The sequence below is a fragment of the Hipposideros armiger genome, unplaced genomic scaffold, assembly GCF_001890085.2.
Source record: "Hipposideros armiger isolate ML-2016 unplaced genomic scaffold, ASM189008v1 scaffold_71, whole genome shotgun sequence".
In the NCBI taxonomy this organism is placed as follows: domain Eukaryota; kingdom Metazoa; phylum Chordata; class Mammalia; order Chiroptera; family Hipposideridae; genus Hipposideros; species Hipposideros armiger.
Window position 1 is genome coordinate 3140469 of NW_017731421.1, and position 22212 is coordinate 3162680.

General features: G+C 39.6%; 1 protein-coding gene across 6 annotated transcripts in view; it reads right to left on the reverse strand.

Moving 5' to 3' along the window:
• Window positions 1-22038, reverse strand: part of RIC8B (RIC8 guanine nucleotide exchange factor B) — a 100365-nt gene extending 78327 nt beyond the window's left edge. For 5 of the 6 annotated variants that reach the window (XR_002124002.1, XR_002124001.1, XR_002124000.1 and 2 more), the window contains exons 1-2: window positions 21850-22032; window positions 13623-13670 (exon numbers count right to left, since the gene is read on the reverse strand). Coding sequence is in view for 3 of the 6 variants with exons in the window: in XM_019642607.1 (XP_019498152.1) it covers window positions 13623-13670; window positions 21850-21933 (132 nt within the window). In the remaining 3 variants the exon portion in view is untranslated. Of the gene's footprint in view, window positions 1-13622; window positions 13671-21849 lie in introns of all 6 variants that reach the window. The other variant, XM_019642609.1, reaches the window with a different exon arrangement.
• Window positions 22039-22212: the final 174 nt, after the last annotated feature.

A 22212-nucleotide genomic window follows, 5' to 3' on the forward strand; every position in this document is an offset into this window, starting at 1 on the left:
AAAAAAAAAAAAAAAGAGTTCATTAACAGATGGGAAAGACAGCTTAGGTGTAAATGAAAGCTTCCAAAACCAATCCTTTGCCCATCCTTTCTTGACTGAGGGCAGAAATGAGCATGTCAAAACTTTGTATTTCTCTTCAAATATAGTATCAGACAACTCTGCTTCTCTTATTACTTAAGTAGAAGTCTTTATTTTTCAGAAAGCCCTTCTCCTCTACTTACGCAAAACTTATTTTAGTATTTTAATACACTGGCAAATACAGAAGTATCATTTGTTTCATATTAGAATTTACCAAATAAGGAAACACTATCTCATTTAATCTTTAATGAATTCTTAGCACAAGCTACAGTTGGATTATGTAGTATATTAACGAGGCAGGAAGATGGACATTGTGTCACAATGTATACCTCCTATCTTGGTGGCTGATTGATAATAGATCCTGGTCCCACTGACTTCTACAGCCCCTTTGCCTTTTTTCCGTGTATCAAAGTCTTTCCTATATACAGTCTTTTGGGAATGTTCTTACTTTGTTTCCAATGCCATCTACCCTCCACCATGTAACTATTCACTCTGAATCAGTTACTCTGTCTCTGAATCCCTTGTTGTCAGTTCTGGTAGCCCAGGTATGTATAAGAGGTAGTCTGGGGCTCTGATTGTAAGCTGATATTATGGACTCAATGTTGGTGTCCCCCCTAAATTCATATGCTGAGGGCCTACCCCCCAATGTGATGGTATTTGAAGATGGGGCTTTGGGGAGGTGATTACGGTTAGGTGAGGTGATGAGTGGGGCCTCAGTCGAATGGGATTAGCGCCCTTATAAGAAGACACACCAGAGAGCTAGCTCACTCGTGCTCTCCCCCACCTACTCTGCACAGAGAGGAGATCATGTCAGCACACAGTGAGATGGCAGCCATGTACAAACCAAGAGAAGAGACCTCAGAATGGACCTTACCAACACCTTGATTTTGGACTTCTCAGCCTCCAAAACTGAAAAATAAATTTTTGTTGTTTAAGCCCCCCAGTCTCGGTATTTTGTTATGGTAGCCAAAGCAGACTAAGCCAGGAACAGGGACTAAAGGGAAGTTAAACTGTCTCAATGAGACAATTGTAAGATTTTAGAGGTCTTCAAAGGCACAGTAACACACGAATGGTGTGGCAGAAAAATCAAAGAAACAGATTATTTGGTTTTTTTTCTAGTTCTTAGTTCTACTATTTTCTCCACTTGGATCTGGACTGATTTATTTAATCTGAAGCTAAATTTTCTGTGTAAGAAATACCCCTATTTCACAGGTTACTATAATTAATATAGATAGCATCTGAGAGAACATATTGTAGTGTGAGGCATCTTACAACTGAAGTAAAGAAAGCACCTGGGTTCAAACACTAGCTTTGCTTCTTGTGGTTATATGAGCCTGGACAATTTCTTGAAAACACTATGCCTCATTTCCTCAACTCTAAAAATAGGGAAAACATCTAGGGCTTATAAATATTAAATGAGATGATATATTAAAAAAATACCTAGCATAGTGCTTGGCATAGAATAGAGACTAATGCATATTACATCATGGCCTGATGGACAAACAGATCAGGAGACATTAACAGGCACACTCTATACAAGCACAACATGGCTAGAAGTTTTTACCAGTATTTGTCTTTTAATGGCAAAGGCACTTGAGAAAGGAAAGGGCTGATGTTATAAATATACTGATAACATTGCAATTTTATATCAATTTTGTGGATTCTATAGTTATCATTTAGAGTCTATAGTATCCATTACGGAGCACTTGTGTACATAGCCCTGATATGGACACACGACTCAAAATGCTGCCAATTTCAAATTCAAGTACATGCAAAGTATTCAAAAGAAATAAATTCTAAACAATTGACAAGATGTCTATTTTAGATTGAGGAGCAATAAAAGCACATGACTTCAGTTATTTATAATATTAGGGAGATTGAACATATGTTAAATGAATAAGGAATGTAAACGTGTAGCAACTTAAACTGTGTATTAAAAACCTGAAGGAATAAATTATAGGGAACTTAGCCAGAGAAAGCTTCTTGATAGATGTGAGTATTGGGCAATAGGGAAAAAACGATCGTGATGACATGAGAGAAAGGAAGCAGGAAGACAAGCCAAATGGTGGAAAAAGGCAGAGAGGGACGTGGGCAAAGCGGGAGGGCCAGATTTAGAGTTCATATACAGTACAAGCTTCCTAATAATGAGAGCTACCAACAGCAGAGTGGCTGCTGTGAGCTCCCCATTACCGAAAGTACTGAGCCAGGTGTGATGACCTTTGGTGCGAGATACCTGAGAAATGACCACTGTGCTGGGAGACATTCTGGGTACCTTACTACACTGTGAGTTCCCCGAGGCGGAGCCCTGCAAAGACAATCACTGAAGGCAGAAAGGAGACAGAGGGCGTGGTTTGAATCCCAGCAATTCCACTCATCAATTGTGACGTTGGGCAAGTCAACCTCTGTTTTTCATCTATAAAAGGGGAAGTTGGAAACACGAAACGGCTGGTCAGCCAAGAACTCTTTTCAGGTCCGTAAGAGTTTTTAATTAGTCAAAGACATACAAGTTCTCCACTTTCCTTAGCACATGATCAAACTTTGTAAGAAAGAAAAGAGCTGACTGATGAGGAAAAAAAAGCCTTACATTTTCAGCCAAAAAATAATCTGAGGAATCTAAAAAAAAAATCTTCAGCAAGTCTAACTCCTACAGGTCAAGTCCTATACTGCTTAGGGGGACAGCTGACACTAGATACCCTCACTAGTTATCCTGGCCAGTCACTTACACTTACAACGCATGCTCTTCTGTTTCCTGTCAATGCTGATAATTAGCTCAATGTCAAAGCTCTGTTTATGTTCCACATCAAGTCTCAAATTTTGGATGTCTAAAATAAGAAAATGAATAGGATCGATTCATATGCTATACAACAGGTCAATTCAATTATTAAGGAGTGGCAGTGTGGGGTAGCACATTGGACGTGGGGCCAGACTGCTTAGGCTTGACTCATGGCCTCCCATTACACGAGTTGAGGCAAGTACAGCACCTCCTTGAATAATGTCATTTTATTATGACGTTGAGGAGATGCTGAGATGCCACAGAAACTGAAGTCTTGTTTATATCAAATGGCCTATGACAAAATTGGTTTTGTTGTATGTCGTTTCACTTAAAGTCACAGAATATACAGATGACGTTAAGTAGGACTTACTGTAATTTCTCAGTGTGCCTTAGATTTCTCATCTGTAAAATAGCACCTGCTTCATAGCCTTGTTGTGAGGATTAAAGTGTTAATATTCATTCAGTGCTTGGAATGATAATGGGCACGTAGTGTATGTTACCTACTGGTATTTAATACCTTTATTGAGATATAATTCACATATCATATAGTTCACTGTTAAAGTGTACAATTCATTGGCTTTTAGTATATTCACACTTGTTCAACCATTATCACTATCTAATTTTAGAACATTCTCATCACCCCAGAAAGAAACCCAATACCCATTAGCAGTAATTCCCCACTCCCTTCTCTCTATCGCCCCCAGGCAACCACTAATCTACTTTGTCACTGCAGATCTGCCTATTTTAGACATTTTGTATGAATGGAATCAAACATGATGTGGCCTTTGTGTCTGGCTTCCTTCGCTCGTTTTTAAGGCTCATTCATGCAATAGCACTTGTCAGTTACTTTATTCTTTTTATGGCTGAATAATACTCCATTGTATGGCTATAACACATTTTATCCATTCACAAGTTGATAGTTTTGGGGGTTGTTTCCACTTTTTGGCTATTATAGATAATGCTGTGTATATTCACATACATGTTTTTGCATGGACATCTATCTTCATTTCTTTGGGGTAGATACATAGCAGTGCAATTGCTAAGTCATAGGGTAACTCTATTTAACTTCTGAGAAACTGCCAGGCTGTTTTCAAAGTGGCTGCACCGTTTTACATGCCCACCAATAATGGATGAGGGTTCTAATTTTTCCACATCCTTGCCAATACTTGTTAATTTCTGACTTTTTGAGTCTAGCCACACCAGTGAGTGTGAACTGGTATCTCATTGTGGTTTTGATCTGCATTTTCCTGATGACAAACGGTGTCAAGTATATTTTCATATGTCTCTTGGCCATTTGTATATCTTCTTTGGAAAAATGTCTATTCAGATCCTTTGTCCATTTTAAAAATAGGTTGTCTTTTTATTATTGTGTTCTTTATATATTCTAGACACAAGTCTCTCATCAGATATAGAGTATAATTTGCAAATATTGTCTCTTATTCTGTGGGTTGTCTTTTCACTTTCCTGATGGTGCCTTTGAAGCACAAACGTCAACTTTTGGTATTTAGGAATCCAATGACAAATCTCAAGCCATGAATATTTATCCCTATCTTTTCTTCTAAGGGTTTTATGGTTTTAGCTTTACATTTGGGTTTGATCCATTTTGAATTAATTTTTATATGTTATGTGAGGTAAGGTTCAACTGCATTCTTTTATACGTGGCAATCTAGCGGTCACAATACCCTTTGTTAAAAGACTATTCTTTCCCCATAGAATGGTCTTGTTGCCCTCGTCAAAAATTAGTTGATCACAGACATGTGAGTTTATTTCTGGAGTCTCAATACTATTCCATTGAATATATATGTATATAATTTATATTTATCTATCCTCATGACAGTACCACACTGTCTTGATTATTGTTGCTTCGTAGTAAGTTGTGAAGTTGGGAATCCTGGGTTCAAGTTTGTTCTTTTCAAGACTGTTCTGGCTATTCTTCATGCCGTGAAATTCCACATGAATCTCAGAATTGGCTTGTCAATTTCTACAAAGAAGCTACCCAGGATCCTAAAAGGTATTGCATTGAATCTGTAGATCAGCATGTTAAGTGCAGCCATCTTAGCAATACTAAGTCTTCCAATCCATTTATTTAGATCTTTAATTTCTTTCAACAGTGTTTTGTAGTTTTCTACAAAACTGAGTTACTTCCTAGTTGTTGCTCTAGGGCAGCGGTTCTCAACCTGTGGTGGGTCGCGACCCCTTTGGGGGTCGAATGACCCTTTCACAGGGGTCGCCTAAGACCATCGGAAAACAAAAAGATAATTACATTACGATTCATAACAGTAGCAAAATTACAGTTATAGAGTAGCAGCGAAAATAATTTTATGGTTGGGGGTCACCACAACATGAAGAACTGTATTAAGGGGTCACGGCATTAGGAAGGTTGAGAACCGCTGCTCTAGGGTTTACTTAGCATATACACCTTATCACAATCAGCTCCAGATTTATATTACCTTAATTCTTGTGAGGTATTTAAGTATTACTTCTATATATTATTCCTTTCTCTTCTTTTTGTGGCATTATTGTTATATATCTATAAATGCTGAAAATCCAATAATATATAACAATAATTACTTTATATAATTTGTCTCTTAAAGATGCTGAAGGAAAAAGGAGAGCAAGTATATACTTCCAGTTTCGTTGTATGAGCCTTCTTATTTATCATTTCTGGCTCTCTTGGTTTGCTCTTGAGGATCTGAGTTACTATCTGGAGTCACTTCCTTAGTCCAATATAAGTTTGGTCTCATCTACCTTTGTGCTGTTTTTGACAAATACATTGCATTTCTATATGTTACTGGCTGAACAATAAATTGTCCATAGTTTTATAGAAATATTTTTAAAATCAGTTAAAACACAAAGAAATATGCATTTATATTATCTTTTACAATCATATAATTACCTCTACCAGTGTTCTTTGTGTGGATTCAAATTGCTGTTTGGAGTCAACTTGTTTTCAGTCTGAAAAACTTTTAGTATTTCTTATAAGGTGGGTCTGAAAGAAATTCTTTCAGTTTTTCATTTATCTGATAATCTCTTTATTTTCCCTGCATTGTTAAAAGATAGCTCTGCTGGATACAGGATTCTTGGTTGAGGTTTTTTCTTTGAGCTCCTTGAAGAGGTTATCCTGCTTCTGGCCTACATTTCTGATGAGAAGACAGCTGTGTATTTTATTGAAGTTCGCTTGTAAATGGTCAGTCATTTTCTTTAGCTTCTTTCAAGGTTTTCTCATCTTTGGCTTTCAGCATTTTTACTATGATGTATCTGTTTTTGGATCTCCTTGAGTATATCCTACTCAGATATTGTTGAGCTTCCTGGATGTGCAGGTTGTTTTCCAATATATCTGGCAATTTTTTTGCCATTATTTCTTCAAATATTTTTTTCTTCTCCTTTTTCTCTCTCTTCCAATACTCCCGGTTATGCATATGGTGGTACATTAATGTTGTCCCACAATTCTTTGAGGCTTTCTTAATTTTTTCTTTATTCTTTCTCTATTCACCTTATATACTCTCTATTGATCTATCTTTAAGTTTGCTTATTCTTTCTTCTGCCAGTTCAAACCTAGTGTTGAGCTCCTTTAGTGAATTCCTATTTCAGTTATTGTACGTTATAACACCAAAATTTCTGTTTGGTTCTTCTTTTCTAATAATTTCTATCTTTGTATTGATAGTCTCCATTTGATGTGACATTTCATCAAACCTTACATTACTTCTTTAATCATGGTTTCCTTTAGTTCTCTGAATATATATATATAATGGTACTTTGAAGTTTTTGTCTGTTAAATCCAACATCTGGTCATTCTCACAGGCAGTTTCCATTACCTGCTTTTCCCCCAAGTGTATAGGGTCATTCTTTCCTGTTTCTTTGCATGTCTCTCTCTCTCTCTCTTTGAAATTGGGTATTTTAGATAATATATTATAGTAACAGTGGGTAATGCCCCTACCCTCCGAGACTCGCTATTGTTATTTGCTAGTGTATTTGCTCAGTGACTGGCTGAATTATTTTAGTGAAGCATATTCTCCCCTTCCCTCTCTGAAAGGGGGCTTGCCCTTGGGTGGCCCACAGTCATCCTGCGAAGGCAGTGGCTTTGGCAAGCTCCTTCTGTTTGACTTTCTCTTTCTCCGACCATACCCTCCTTTTAAGCTCCACTAACTGCCCACTGATCAATCTATTGTCTTCAAAAATATCCTGGGGCATAAAGAGCTCCACAAACTGAAACACTCTATTAGGGCTCCTTTGAGGGGATGGTTCCTGAGGTCAGTATTTAAGATTTATTCTAACCACAGGAGGGTTGCTCCCAGCTATCTCTTTCACCCTTTCTCTCTAGCAAACTAGCCAGCCTTCTGGTTACCTGTATCTCCAGTGAATCTGTCAATCTCTTCCCAACTGCCTTTCACCACAACCTGCACCCACAGTACTGAACTTCACACTCTGTTTGCAAATGAAGTTGATCCCTTTAGAGAGACATTCAGAGCTCTGTTATAAGGTCTGCCTGCTCCTCTGGGCAAAATTTCTGAGCCCTGATTCTGATGCTGGGGGCAGAGACAATGGCATAACACCCCTTTGAGAAAGCAACTGGAGGGGTTGGGGGTGGAGCAGCGCCAGATCTCCTCAGCTTGCCTCTGCCAAGGTGCAAAATGTGTCCCAGAAACAGGGGCAAGGGCAACTGGGGCCCCACTATTCTCAATGGTACCACACCCAAGGTACCACACCTCTGTCCCACTAGGTGAAAAGACATCACCTCTTAGCTGCACTCACTCAGAATTTAGTCTCAGCAAATGAGGCAGAATAAAAAAATGCTGAGCTTACCCTGTCCCTACTGGGAAGAAACCCTCCAGCTGTGAGCTGACGGAAGAGGGAGGAAGCTCTGTGCTCTTGGTTGCATCAATTTGGAAGAAAGTCTCCATGTCGCTCAGCAGAGAGGGAGGAAGGGTGGAAGCAGGTCTCAGTTCAAAGACCACACTTTCACTTTTCTTGAATAAGAGTTTCTTCATTAACTGTATGCTCTTAGGACTAGTTCCAGAGACTTGAAATGGTTGTTTTTAAAATAACTTTCACCAGTTTCATTACGGGGCAGATCCATAGAGCTCCTCACACTATCATGGCTGGAAGTGGAAGTTCTTGATGAGTTTTTTTGTATGAGAAAATGGATCTGCAACTCTAAAGTACAAATCAGAGAAAGTATTCTTATCATTCCCGGGCAGAAATCTTAAAAAGTGATCCAAAGACCATGCACGGGCTGCCACATCTATGGCTTACTAAGTCAGAAGAGCAATTCTGTTCTTTCTCCCTATATTTAGTCCTTTGATGCCTTTGCAAAACATCTAAAATAAAAAATGGAGTCTGGAATAAAGTTTAAATTGTTTCATTTTGAACTACTGTGAGGCATTTATCCTGGCTTATGATATAATTCGGCCCTTCTAGTCAGCTTTTATGCTAGATCCAAGCTGGATGGGAACTTTAAAAAGTAAAGGTATAGGATGCTTTTGATAGTGTGTGTGTGTGTGTGTGTGTGTGTGTGTGTGTGTGTTAAAGAGATCAATATAATCAAATGATTATCTTTAAAGTTACTGTTTTCTAAATGAGAACTATAGCTCTATAGTTGCATCATGTATCAAAGTATTCCCTAAGGTAAAGACATCAATTAAAATTTGAGTCAAATTTGCAAGGCATTACAAAGCTCATTTGTTTTAGTGAAAATTGGAGTTTAACAATTTTAAATGACTAAAATAAGTACAACGAGCTTTCAGAACAAACATCCATGCCTTAAGTTTCTAAGCATGGATCCGCAGGTATAGGGTTGATGTTTCTATGTTGCCGCATTTTCCTTGGGAGAATAATCTAAAACGAAAATTTACCAATGCAGTTTCTATAGTCCACAATGGTAAATTCAGTATGCACCTGTAGCTGAGAAAGTGCCAAACCAAACATCATAGGCAAATAAGCAAACTTAGGAACCAAAGCCTAACACAGGACCTGGCATGCAGGAATTACTGAAAAAAATATTTGTGGACTACAGCGATCTCTACTAATATGCCAAGTCTGGCGGGGAAAGTGAAGAAGAGAAAGAAAAGGAAAAAAAATATATATATATGTATGTATGTATTTCAAAAGGTAAAATGGAATTTTGTGCTCATATAAATTTATTTCGCTCCATAAACTGGCTCCACAGTTAATACTATCTCTAAACTTAACACTTTGTAAGCAGGCATTTTTCTCTATACGACGAGTTTACTCGTTTCCCGCAAACAATGTGTTAATAACACTTTTATGCTCCTCTAAAAGGAATATGTAAGATAATCAAAAAGGCTAAATTTTAGAGAAAATGATTTTTTTTTAAAAAGTATTGGTCTTTGCTTATACCTCCAATCACATTATTATAAAGAAATATGTAACATATGTTATATGTTATATGTAATGATCATAGTCTTCTATCATTATAATCTATAATGTAAAAGTTTAAAATACAGGAAAGGGGAATAAAAATATCATCCACAGTAATAATATTCAGATAGTCACCATTTCGTAAATTTTCTTGTAGTCATTTTTCTTTTTTGTATAGTTTTTATTAGTTTTACATGGTTGTGATCATACTGTATGAATACTTTTTTATCCTGCTTTTTCAGTCAACATTATGAGATGTGCTTCAGATTCTGTTGTATAGTTAAGAGAATATCAAATTCAACACCAAACAACATGTACCAAATCACAGGAATTCTGGCCTCCACTCAACCTCTAAGTTCCCTTAATTCATTTAACAGGTGTTTCTTGTAGGTGCCCATTTTGGTGCCACATGCAGTGTTGGGGGATGAAAATACAAAGAGAAGAAAGCAGAGTTCTTGTCCTCTTAACTCAGCTATTACCCTCTGCCTTCAAGGAAATATAGGCTTACCTATGTGAGTTTGAAGGTAATAAAATAAATGCTTGAAATTTGGCTATTGTTAACTTTATTCTTTTGAGGAAAATTACTATACACTAGGATTTATCTCAGATCTAACAACTGAAGTTCTCCACATTTGATAGTTATATTCTTATCTAATAGGTGAAAGAGCTGTAATTCTTTTGCTTATTTTATGACATGTATTTTTCAACATTTATTGCAGCTATGTAGTCCTCTTTATTGGTCTTCTGATCAATTGTGTTTTAGAAACCAATATAAGAGATTTCATTTCTTCAAGATGTAAATTTTCAGATTATTCATCATACCTCCTCCCATCCCACATATTTGCATGATATATTTGTTTATGGGCTGAGAGATAATCACAGCCTACCAATTTAGGTAGAGGATGTAAAGCAAATGCTTCAATAAGCACAGGTGCTTATATCCAAATCTACAATGATCCACATACACCTGGAACTATTTGCATATATGCACAAACATTAGCAGTTGTATCTGACTTGACTTTATACGGAAAAATTTAAGTTAAGCACTCTTAGTTGGTAATTTCCTTTGCTATCTTCCAATTTAAGTCTGGTTGCCTAAATCGTGTTCGAGGTATGAAAGAAGGGATAAAACAAGGTACTGAGTCATAACTTCAAACCTCCTGAAATATACCTCGAGTGGTAATGAGTGAGAGCACTGAGAAGCAAAGGAACTGCACAGAATAGTCAGAAAATCTGTTCTCTGAGGCTCCCACCACTTACTAGTTATGTGATTGCTAGCAAGTTATCATCAGTATGATCCTCAGTTTTCTTATCAACAAAATAGGGATGGTGACATTGTCGCCATACTTACAGCATTAGTGCATTACTGTTGCAAAGCAAATCTTTGTAAAAATGCAAAACGCTACGTAAGTGTTATGGATTAGGTCTATGGATCATTAATTTATAACTATTTCCTAAAAAGATCAGCATAATTAAGTTTTATTTTTTGAAAGGCTGTGTTCCCTTACATTGGTTTCTAAGTTGTCACAAAGGTTTTACATAAGAAAGGTGGTGTTTTCTGAGGCAGCACCCTTAATTTACAGAAAGGGGTGCTGCGGTTACCAGGGAACTCCTGAAAGAAGGCTCCAGAGACATGTTTAGGAAAGATAAAAAAAAGAACTAGGGTAGCAAAACAAATTGGATAGTAATCTGAGTTCCTTTTATTTTCAGACTGAGTTTAATGTGGAGACATGCCTGCTATCCTATGTCTTTCTACATCGAGAACTTAGATTTCAAAGCCTTTTTAGGGCCTTAGGAATAAAAGAGTCACTAGTGGTTTTAACCCTTGGAGACTGAAATGGTTTTGTTTGTCAATGTTTTTCCATTAATGAAGATTACCTAGCTAGGTCCCTAATGACATTTGTTTATATCAGAACTCTCGGGAAGCAGAAATCTGCTGCACATTATAGCTGAAAATAACACCAGTACAGTTAGTCTCCAAAGAGCTAAAAGGCAGTAAAAGACAATACTTTGAAAATGTTAGGTTTTGCTACTGTCATACAGGAAATAAACATGCTTTATTAATAACTGTGGGAAATTTTTCTCCCTCAACTGAAACATATGGAGTGGGGGAATCTCTGTTTTAATGTACTTAATTCGACCAGTAAGAGCACTACCAAAGATTCTAGGGTCAGATTCCCAAGGCACCATGAATCTACAGGTGTACAATAGTGTGGATTCTCCCGACTAAACGAAATGAACAGCAGCTGCCTACCTAGCCTGAATACCTATCATGCGTATTTAAAAAAACACGTTCTTGTTAACGTCATGTTTCTTTCTTTTTCACTTAACTCTGCCTCCCATTAGCCTGTCTCTCACCCTCTCCCATGTCATAGTATTCCATTATGTAGATGTACCCTAGTTTCTTCAAATACTCCCTAGCTGCGGGACAGTTGGTTGTTCCCAATTTTGTGCTATCATGTACAAGGCTTCAATGAATAACTTTGTTTACTTGGGTTCTGTTTATCCACAAGATAGATTTCTAAAAGTGACACTGCTTGGTCAAAAGGCAAAACGCACCTGTAATTTTGGTAGATACTGCTAGTTTCTCTTCCACAGGAACTGTGTTATTTTGCACCCCCACCAAATGTGCGATTACTTGTTTCATGAAGACCATTTATAAAAATACACATGCCTGGATCCCACCCCCAAAATTCTGACTCAGTAGATAAGGGGATAGACCTGAGCAGGTCTATCTTAAAAAAGTCCCCCAAACAGCACTTTACTGGTTGAGAACCCATGTTCTAAAGGCATTCTAGTCTTATTTACACTGTTCAAATGCAAAAGAAAATCAGATTTAAATCTTCAACCTCCAAAGTTTACACTCCATGTCACTCATTCCATAAATACTTCCTGAGTGCCTATTATGTGCTAGGCACCCTTGATGTCGAGGACACAAAGATAAATAACAGTATCTGGCATCAGGGAGTTCACAGGGTCTAACAATGAGAGCCATAGATATAGAATTAAGAGACAAGGTATAAGCACAGAGTTAGAGACCTACATAGAAATGCATGGGAATGTTGAAAAGGGCTACCTCATCCTAACAGGAATGCCAGAGGAGGCTTCCTGAAGGAGGTGCTCCTGGAGCTGAATGGGGTTAACCAGGCGAAAAGGAGAACAGATATAGAAGAAGGAACGGGCATTCTAGGTAGATAACAACAAGTGCAAAGGTAGAAAACAAGAAACAGAAGGGATATGTATGTAACCGGAAACAGTTCCTATTGCTAAAGCATAAAACACAAGGGAGAGAAGTGGCAGAAGTAGGAAGAGATCAGGTCACTAAGCATCACATTAAAAGCTTGAATTTTACTTTACAGGCAAAAGTCACTAGAGGGTTTTAAAGGCTGGGAGTGACACAATCAGCCTGTTGCTCTAGATTTATGGACAATGGACTGGAAGGGCACATAACTGGAAAAAGAAAGAATCGTTAGGAAACCAGTGCAGTAGTCCAGATGAAGGCTGGAGTCAGGGCAGAGGTGAAGGAGAGAATGGACTGAACAGCTCATAAGGGGTAAAATAAGCAGGATGCAGACATTAGAATGTTGGGGGTGGAGGTGAACAGAAGGATGATTTCAAGGTATTATCAAACCACTACCAGGAAAGCACTAAGTTTAAGTAATTTTTCCAGCGGCAGTGATAGGTTTACGCTAATTTAGCCATGCTTTTGTACCTGGTCTTGACATTTATGAGGCCAGAGAGTTATATGGGGCCCAGCAAAACACACAGATAAAACTGGCGAGCCTCTCCTTTCGCATCATGCTCTAACCAACTAAGTAAAGCAACCATAGGTAACTCAACAGGCAAACACAACATTCCACAGTCGTATCTCTGAGGCTCTCTTAAAACCCCTCTATTGGTGAATCTTTTGACTCCATTTTCCTCTATGCCCATGAATTCAGTGACCTAGACAATTGCTGACAACATAAATAACTCCGCACAGAGAACAGCATGTGGCTAAGGGGCAGCAGCAGGATTAACAGCTGTTTTCCCAAAAGTTAACCCAATGCCAAGCTTGAGCAAAGCATTTTGGGCAGCCTGCAGTCCTGCCACTAAACGAAGTCAATCTCTGGAGGTGAGAAGGCTCAGGCCTTCCCCACTGCCCTGATTTATCCAAGTGTAATGGTTCTTTGGGGATGGAGGAGGGAGTGGTGTGTCATCCATACTAAACCTGGCACTTGTCTTTCTTCTCAGAGTTCCTAAAAAACAAACTTAAGGAAATCGAAAAGTAAATAACCATCAGATGCAAAGAAGTCCACTGTTTAGAAAGTCCGTGAATGAAACACACAAATACACACACACACACACACACACACACACACACACACACACACACATCCCCACCAAGGCTTACCTTTCTTTTATCTTCATCTGTTGGTTCAAATTTGAAAGTAGCCCTATGCTGAGGGGGGGAAAAAAAGGAAACAATGTCATTTTAAATAAACAGATTTTTAATTTTGGCTATATTTAAAAATACATGTCTCTGTAAAAATGTTGTCTTCCCATATCATGTCACACAATTGGTATTAAAGTAAGAGAGGCAGGCATGTAGGCAAATAATTGTAAGCAGTATGAAAAGACTACAGCAGAAATATATACCAAGGAGCACAGAGTACCAAGCTCCTAACTCTGCCCAGGGAATTCTGGAATGCTTTGCATGCAGCATAGAGAATTTGAGCTGGACCTTGAGGGATGAATAGAAGTTTGCCAGGAAGCAAATGGAAAGCACTGTAGGGACAGAAACAAAGGCTCAGATGTGTGAAATGGTATATCTGTGAAGTAAGCAGCTCTGTCAGAGTGAAACATAGGACAAACGTTAGGGGATGGGGGATTAAAGAAAGATGAGAATGGAAAAGTAGATTGGACAGAGATTTGGAAGGGCCTGCCAATGTCATTGGGAGTTTGTACTTTCCTTTTCACATGCAATATGAAAGCATCAGAGAATTGTAGATAGGGAAGAGAGTCGATGGATTGGTATTTTGGGAAAATATTCTGTAAGAATGAGGGTTTAAATCATGGCTCCATCGCTTACTAGTTAGTCGAGCAAGTAAACACTCCATAACTAGATTTCTCATGGAAAAAAGAGGGGGTACCTAGTTCACAGAGCTGCTGTGAGGGTTAAAACAGCGAGGGCATATAATGCATCATGACAGCCCCTGGCACACAGTAAATACTCAGTAAATATTAGGGTTATAATGATGGTGATGCCAATGAAAAGTAACTGGAAGAGAGCAGTGTCATAGCTCTCCTGAAATGATTGGCAACGCTTTAATTTCCTCTCTGCAGCTGAAAGAGATGGTGGAGTAAGTTGACTTGTCCACAAGGAGCGATGGTACCCAAAACATAGAGCTCAAAATTCCTCATTTGCCTCTCAAGTCTTATTCAGGAGAACCAAGTGCTCTTACGAATCCTTAGCCCTCCTTTAAGAAAATCTCCACTGAACATCTCTCTGCCTTTCCTTTTCTTTCTCTCATTGGCCACACTAACCAGCATTTATTAAATAAATGCTTTTTATAAAAAATAAAAATATTTATTAAATAACCAGCATTTAATAAATAAACCAGCATTTATTGGAAACCCACCAAGAGTCAAGTACACTAAGTACTAAATAGATCACCACTACTGGTGTTTCTACATTGACAGCTTTGTAGAAGACACAATTTTTGAAGTCAAGTGAGATGGCGAAATGTTGACAGAGAAGGAGTTCTGAATGTAAGAAATGGTTAGAGGGAGGACTTACAGGTAAGAGAGAAGGGCCATTTGAGGAAACCTATGGCTTGTAAAACAATTAAAATGGAAGTTGTCAGGTGGGAAGGGCTTGGATTTTAAAATTTATACCTGAACTGGCAGACAGGAGACAGGTGTGAACAGGAGAGCACTCTGGAAGAATATTTGGGGCAGTAGTTTACAGGCCAGATCAAAGGAGAGCAAGACTGAAGACCCAAAGCTCTCTGAGAAGTGGGCACCAATACCCCCAAGCATGATATCGCTGGCAGCAGTACAAACTGACATAAACTTTAAAAGGGAAAATGATTTGGCAACACATATTTGAAACCATAAAAATATTCATACCCTTTGACCCAGAACTTCTACTCCTAGGAATTTATCCTAATGAAATCATCCAGAGGAGAGAAAAGTTACATATGTAAGCATATTCACTGCACAGTTACCTAATATTATAAAACAAAAGAGGCAACCTGAATATCCAAAAACAGGAGATTGATGAAATAGACTGCTGTGCATCCACCTGACAGAATATATATTGCAATTTTAAAAAGATAGCTAAAAAGCTCTGTAACAACATGGAAAATTATTTAGATTACATCAAGTAGAAAAATAGTAAAATATATGTCTATGTCTATGATGAAAGTACTCACATAAATTCAAACAAAGGCTTGAGTGTTAAATGCAAATATAAAAGCAACTGTACAGGGGTGGTGGAATTTCTGATAATTTCTTTGACAAAACTCATTGTTGGTGTATTATTTTTGTAATTAGAATTTTAAAAATAAAAGATAAATGAATGAATGAACAGGGAAAGAAAAGTACAGAACAGTTGTAAATCTGAAGACTATAACTTATGAATTTATAGACCTGAGGTTTCGAAAAAAACCAACATTAGATCAAAGATAGAGAAGCACCAGACATCAGGCTAAGCTTGTAAACTGAAGCTTGGTAAAGATCTAATACGAATGAGGATAAATAATTGCACTTAGGAACCAAGAAAGCTTATTTTTTGCCATTATATGTGAATTCCATAAATTATCTGAAATAAATATACCTAATTGCCAATATAATGGTTCTTCTAAACTTTTTTTGGCATTTATGGTAAGAGAATAGAAAAAGAAATCTTTTGGAAAGACCCTCATTAAGTTATAAAAATACCTTTTAAATAGTTTCTACATAGAATTAATCTTTTACAGTGATAATTTAGAATAGTACCAAGGACTAATATTTCTTTTGCTTTTTAAATACAAGGCTGAGCCTGTCATAAAACCACAGCATTAAAAAAAAGAAAGAAAAGCTTTCAAAAGGCCTAACTAGCATGAGGGCTTAATTTAATTAGAAAATATACTGGTATTGTGGCAACACAAATTGAATTTTGAATGTGCCAATCTATTCAAAAGCTCAACCTTCTAAGATTGTTTGGATCCAAAGACATCGGCTTCTTTAAGGCTGGCTTCTTTTATCTAACTTAGAGCATCCCTAACCTATTCAGTACCTCTAAGCCTTTTTCTCCCGGTTTTCTGTGGCTCAAAGAAAGGGGAAGAGAACTAGCATTTCTGGCTGTAAATGCCTTTCTAGAACTGCTAGCCAAGAGTCAACCACCTCACTTTCTTCATATGTTTAACTGTCAGATGAACAAGAGCAACAAGTCAAATATAAACTGAAACCACTGTTCAATTTAGAGACTAAGTAAGGTAGGAACAGCTCAGTGACACACCAGACTCATTATGAGGACTCCCCTCTATAGGTTTTATAGCCTATGAATAGGCTCTAAAACGCTCAGGCTTAGGAGTCAGAGACAGCACTGGGTTTGACCAGTCCCTGCTGCTTACTAAAAGTGTGACCTTGGTCAAATTACTCAACTTCACTACCTGTCAGAGTTTCCTTACCTTTATGTATAGCACCTTGCACACAGCAGGTGTTCAATAACTGGCCACTACTGTTATTATTGCATGGCCTATGATGTGGCCAAATACTCAACTATTAGAGAACTATGAGTTATTTCATAGCTTTCCAAAGATACACTCAAACTAGGTACCATACAAGGGAATTACCTAACTGGGTATGCGTGTATGGCTATATTTCATGAATAGAGATTACTTCTAGAACTAAATGACGGTAACTGAGACTATATAACCCAATCTGGAAATAAGAACAGAGTATATAACAAAGGACAGCCCACTAAACATGCTCCTCTGCAAAAATCTGTGGATGAGCTCAGAGTTCCGAACTCAACCTCAGTGTGGAAAGAAAAACTCCTCTTACATGGTCCAGGATATTTAGATACCCACTTCAAATGTGGAGGCTGGCTTTCCAGGACTGGCCCAATATTAGGTCCTTACCAATATTCAGGTTCTTCTAGCCCATGAATGAAGACCTCACTGCTATGAGTGTGGTTTTCCTCTCTTACGAGGATGACTCTTGGAGGCCTTACCTGCCTGTATCTTAAATAACTTTTACCTTTCATTTGGCCGTCAACTTGCCACACTTCCCATATGGAATCCTGTTGGAGCTTGCTATGGGGTAACGTGTGTTCAGGTGGTGTCTGTGGCCACCAGACCATCTCTCTGAGTATCGCCATAGTTGATGACTCTAGGGCTCAGTTTCTTCCCCTATTAACTGAGGGGATCGGACTCAATTATCTTTGAGGTTCCTTCTAGTCTAAATATCCTGTAAATCAAGAAACTTTGATACTACTGTGCATCTCGGAGTCCTTGATCACTGGTTGTTGCTGACAATCACAATGATGGCAACCAATCTCTCTACTAAATCCGTTATCAGAACAGGCCCTAAAGGAGGAGAAGGAGCTTGAGTAGTCTAGACCTGAACAATACACACTTCCCATAATTAACAGCTCATTCTATAACTGGAGTGGAAGTGGTTAGGGTCCAACAGTAGCCAAAGGAAGTAGTATACTGGCCCTGAGAAACCTTTCTCCTCTGTACTTGAAAACACAACATGGCCTTGTAAACAGAGCCCTGGATATGGAATCTGAAGACTAAGTCTGCCACTTCTAGCTATGTGCCCTTGAGCCCGTAATGGTCACTTTGTTTTCCAGAACCTTAATTTCCTATTCCCTCCAAAAGAGAGTGCTTTCAACTTTCATAAGTTTTCATAAGAGGTTATATGTGATGACATGTGAAAGCGCTTAAGGTTAATACATAGTACATAGCAGGTACTCAATAAATGCTAACAGTGAATTGAGAAGAGTGAAATAGAACCACCACTCTTCCTATTTTTTTTTTAATACTTCCCTATGCTGAGTCAACCTGCATTATGCCCTTGAGAAACAGACAAGTTTCATTTTTTCTGGGATAAATAGATCTTCCCTGTCTCCATGATAATAAGGGTAAGTGAGTGAAGCAAGAAGGCTTGGAAATTAGAGTCTGTAACACAGAAGAAATTAGATGTTGTTACCTGGAGCCAGACAGGTAACTGTTGCTCTAAACGCGGTACAAGGTATTTTGCTACCCATCAGAAAGTATGAGGGTCAAGGAAAAAGAGAAAGAATGGAGTATATTTACCCATTTCTTTTTTTTTTTTATTGGGCCACGTCAACTCAGTGGACCATGTTTAATTCCTGCTTTTTTGTTCAAAACTAACAGTTACGGGTTCTTCATCAGGGTTAGACACTATTCTAAGTGCTTTACACATATAACTCATTTAATCATGACAATAAACCTATGATGTAGGTACTAGTATTATGTCTGTTTGGCAGATGAGGAAGCTGAGGCCCAACAAAGTTAAGTAACTTGTCCCAGGCCACACAGATGGTAAACTGAGGATCAGAGTCTGGGCAATCTGGCTTCAGAGCCTGCGCTCTGGCCACAGCACTTCTTGAGTACCTTGATCATTAGAACTGTAACTCACTGAGTGAATGCCTCGAGGTGCATTCAGTGTTTGGAATTATGCTTCAGTTAATTTAAGCCTCAGAATACCTTAGGTGATATTATTCCTATTCACAGATAAGGAAACTGAGATTCAGGCTTAAAATAATAATGGCCATAGTCAGGAAACTAATAATAAATAGAAGATCTGAACCAAGGTTTATCTGACTCCAAATTACACCTTCTTTCCACTATACTTGAGTGCTTCCTTTTGAGGACTGGCTTCATTAGAGAAATAATGCAGCATAAAGAATATCCTCCCCCGGGCCAGCTGAATGGTGTGCTGGTTAAGAGTTGGTTTGGGACACCAGCTCTGAGCAGCAGGGCCCCGGTTCGGATCCCACATGAGGGCCAGTGACACTGCCCTCTACAGCTAAGATGGTGAACCACAGATCTTTCTCACCCGGGAAGAGCGCAATGATAATACCAACATGGGCCAGTGAAGCGACGTCCTCCACAACTAGACTGAAGAGCAAAAGGATAGCAAGTTGTCTGTTTCCCTTCCCTGATTCCCCAACGCTGTTCCCCTCCCCCAATTCCCCAATAAAATTTTTTAAGAAAAAAAAACATATCCTCCCCAAACAATGAACCAATCCTTCTCTCTCTACATCATTCATTTCTCTTCTTGGTTAGACTCTAAACCAAGACTCTAGTCTCAACATTTCTGAAATCGATTTTTCCAGATAAGGAAAATGAAGCATACGGTATCCAGCTACCTTTCCAGGTTTTCTGACTCTATATCCTACAGAACTGAGCAATTTAATTCCACCTTCCCTTTCTTATTGCCAGACCACTGCAACCATACTTCCCCCTCCTATTTAATTCATCCACTGTCTCTCACCTTGAGGGGCAAAGCCCCACGGCCAACATGAAACTCAGCTGTTTTCTCTATCCTCTGGCCCTACCTTAATCAGCACTAAACATGACAGCTCCTTCCTGAAGGAGCTCACTGACTTGGTTCTGATCAAGTCAGAGCATTCTCGGGCTTGGCCCAAAAAGTTCAAGTGTTTGGGAGGACTGGATTCCTGAACACATCAGGAATACCCTTAAACAACACACACTGGGCACTGCAACTTTAAAAACATTCCCAATGTGACAAGGGAGCTGGAGATGGCTTGAACTTAAGCTGGCAGCACTTGGTCAGGAGTGGTAAGTGGAAACCAACCTAGAGAGAGATCAAGGACAGGAAGAGATAAACTGGAGGAAGCAAATCTGGAGTGCTAATTAGTTTAGCTATGAAGGGAAGGAGAAATATTGAAGGAGGTGATACGATCCAGCTGGAGGTTTTTCCTCCTCCCTTCCCTATGGAAAAAAGTTCCTCTTTATTGCTGGATAGCTGGTGTATAGTAAGTGCTAAATAAACACTAGTTAATTCAACATAATGGCATTTCTTTACTTTGAAAATCAGTTTGTAGCTGCCTCAAATCTTTTTTTTAAAGCAATTATAAATCAAGTAAAATGAATATAATCTCCACAATATGTACACCTATGCATTAAATAAATGTCTCCTAAATTAGGCAGATAGGTAACAGTAAAGCAGATCGGAAAGTGAAGGAGCTAAGATATGAAAAGGATTGAATCCATGCACCCTCCCGAAGGAAGCAGCATAGTCCTGTAAAAAGAGCAATCAGACAGCCAGATTCAGATCTCAGCTCCATCTCTCAATGGCTGTGTGGACTTGGGACAACATTATCCTAAATTTTACCATTTATGAAATAGGGAATACCATCACTTTCCTCACAGGGTTCCTCAGAAGATTAAATGGGACTGAAGGTGTCTTCTTTTTGGCCCTTCTCCACCCAGGGCAGAAATGGCATCCTGGCAGCTCAATAATAGAGAGTGTATGAAAGTGCAGTGGTGGGCACAGAGCAAACACAAAAGGGGAAATTATGAATGGAAGCAAATGACAGAAAGACAGATGTTATATCCAGGGTGAGCCCTGGCTCTGGGTGTGTTTTCACAGAAGGAGTAGTCAGTCATTTCTATAAAGTAGTCTTCTAAATGGAAGAATAAAGGTGTGGTATGCTACCCTTTGAAGTGAGCGTGTAAAATTCCTGGAAGGAAAAGTAATGGAGAGCTAACGGTTCTAGGAGAGATTCAGAGAGGTGGCTGGGATCTATAACAAGATTACCTTTTCACTGCAGAGTTGTAAGGTGGAAAGAACAATGAATGGTTTGAAGACCTAGGCTGGAATTCCAGCTCACAAGCATGACCTTGGGCAAGTTACTTAACCAATCAGGAATCTCAATTGCAAAATGCAGATAAAACCTCATAGGACGGCTGTCAAGATTAAATGAGATAACGGGTGGAAAAGCAGTTGATGCGTTACAAATTATAGGTACTACTAGGAGTTAAGATTCTCCCACTTACAACATAGTATGTCCATGACCTTGGCATGATTTCAGTTCTTTACGCCTCGGCTTTTTCATCTATCAAATGGGAAGGTTGCTACCATCTGCCCTATACACACTCTGAGAATCAAGTTAGACCCTGTATGAGACATCACGCCTTGCAAACTGTACAGTACTATAGGTACATAAAGAACTGCCATCGTGGCTGATACGTTTTGTGCATGTCATGGGCCGTGTTTATGCACAGAAGCAAGTATTTTTGTGATATACAGGTGAGGAAGCCTCGCGTGCATTTATGCATCCAAGAGTGGGGCACAGGGCACAGACGCACACCTACGGATTCCGGGGGTGTGACTTGCGCGCCTGGGAGGAGGACCGTAGGACAGGCTGCTGGGCCGGAATCAGAGGAGTGGGCGCCAGAGTGGGGGCAGGGGGATGCAGGATGCACGGATGGCAAAGGCTGGGGGCACAAACACGTATGGCCAAGCCGGAAACGTTCTCGAGGGGAGAGCAATGCGCATCCCAGGAATGAGGGGGGTGGGGAGGGATGCGCTGTGCAAGCCCGGAGGGCGGCCCGGGGGTGCTATACCGCAAGCCCGGGGCCAGGGCTCTTTACCTTATCGCTGTAATCCCTCAGGACCCGTTCGATAGCCCCCGCCTCGCCGGCCCGGACGATGTAGAGGGCGCGCTCCTCATCCATGGCCGCAGGTGCGGGGGAGCCGCGGCCGCTCTGCGCGCCCAAGCCGCTGCCTCCAGGTAAACGCCTCGCGCCCCCGCTCGCTCGCTCCTTCCCAGCTTCCTTCCTTCCCTCCTTCCCTCCCTCCCTCTGCCTCCAACCCGCCAGCCTCCGCCCGGGCAGGCCCGACGTCACCGCCCCTCAACTTTCACCCCGCGACGTCACCGGTCCCCCAGCAACCGGCGCCTCGCGGCCGCCCCCGACAAGGCCCAGGACTCGATAGAGGCCTGCCGAGCAGCCTGA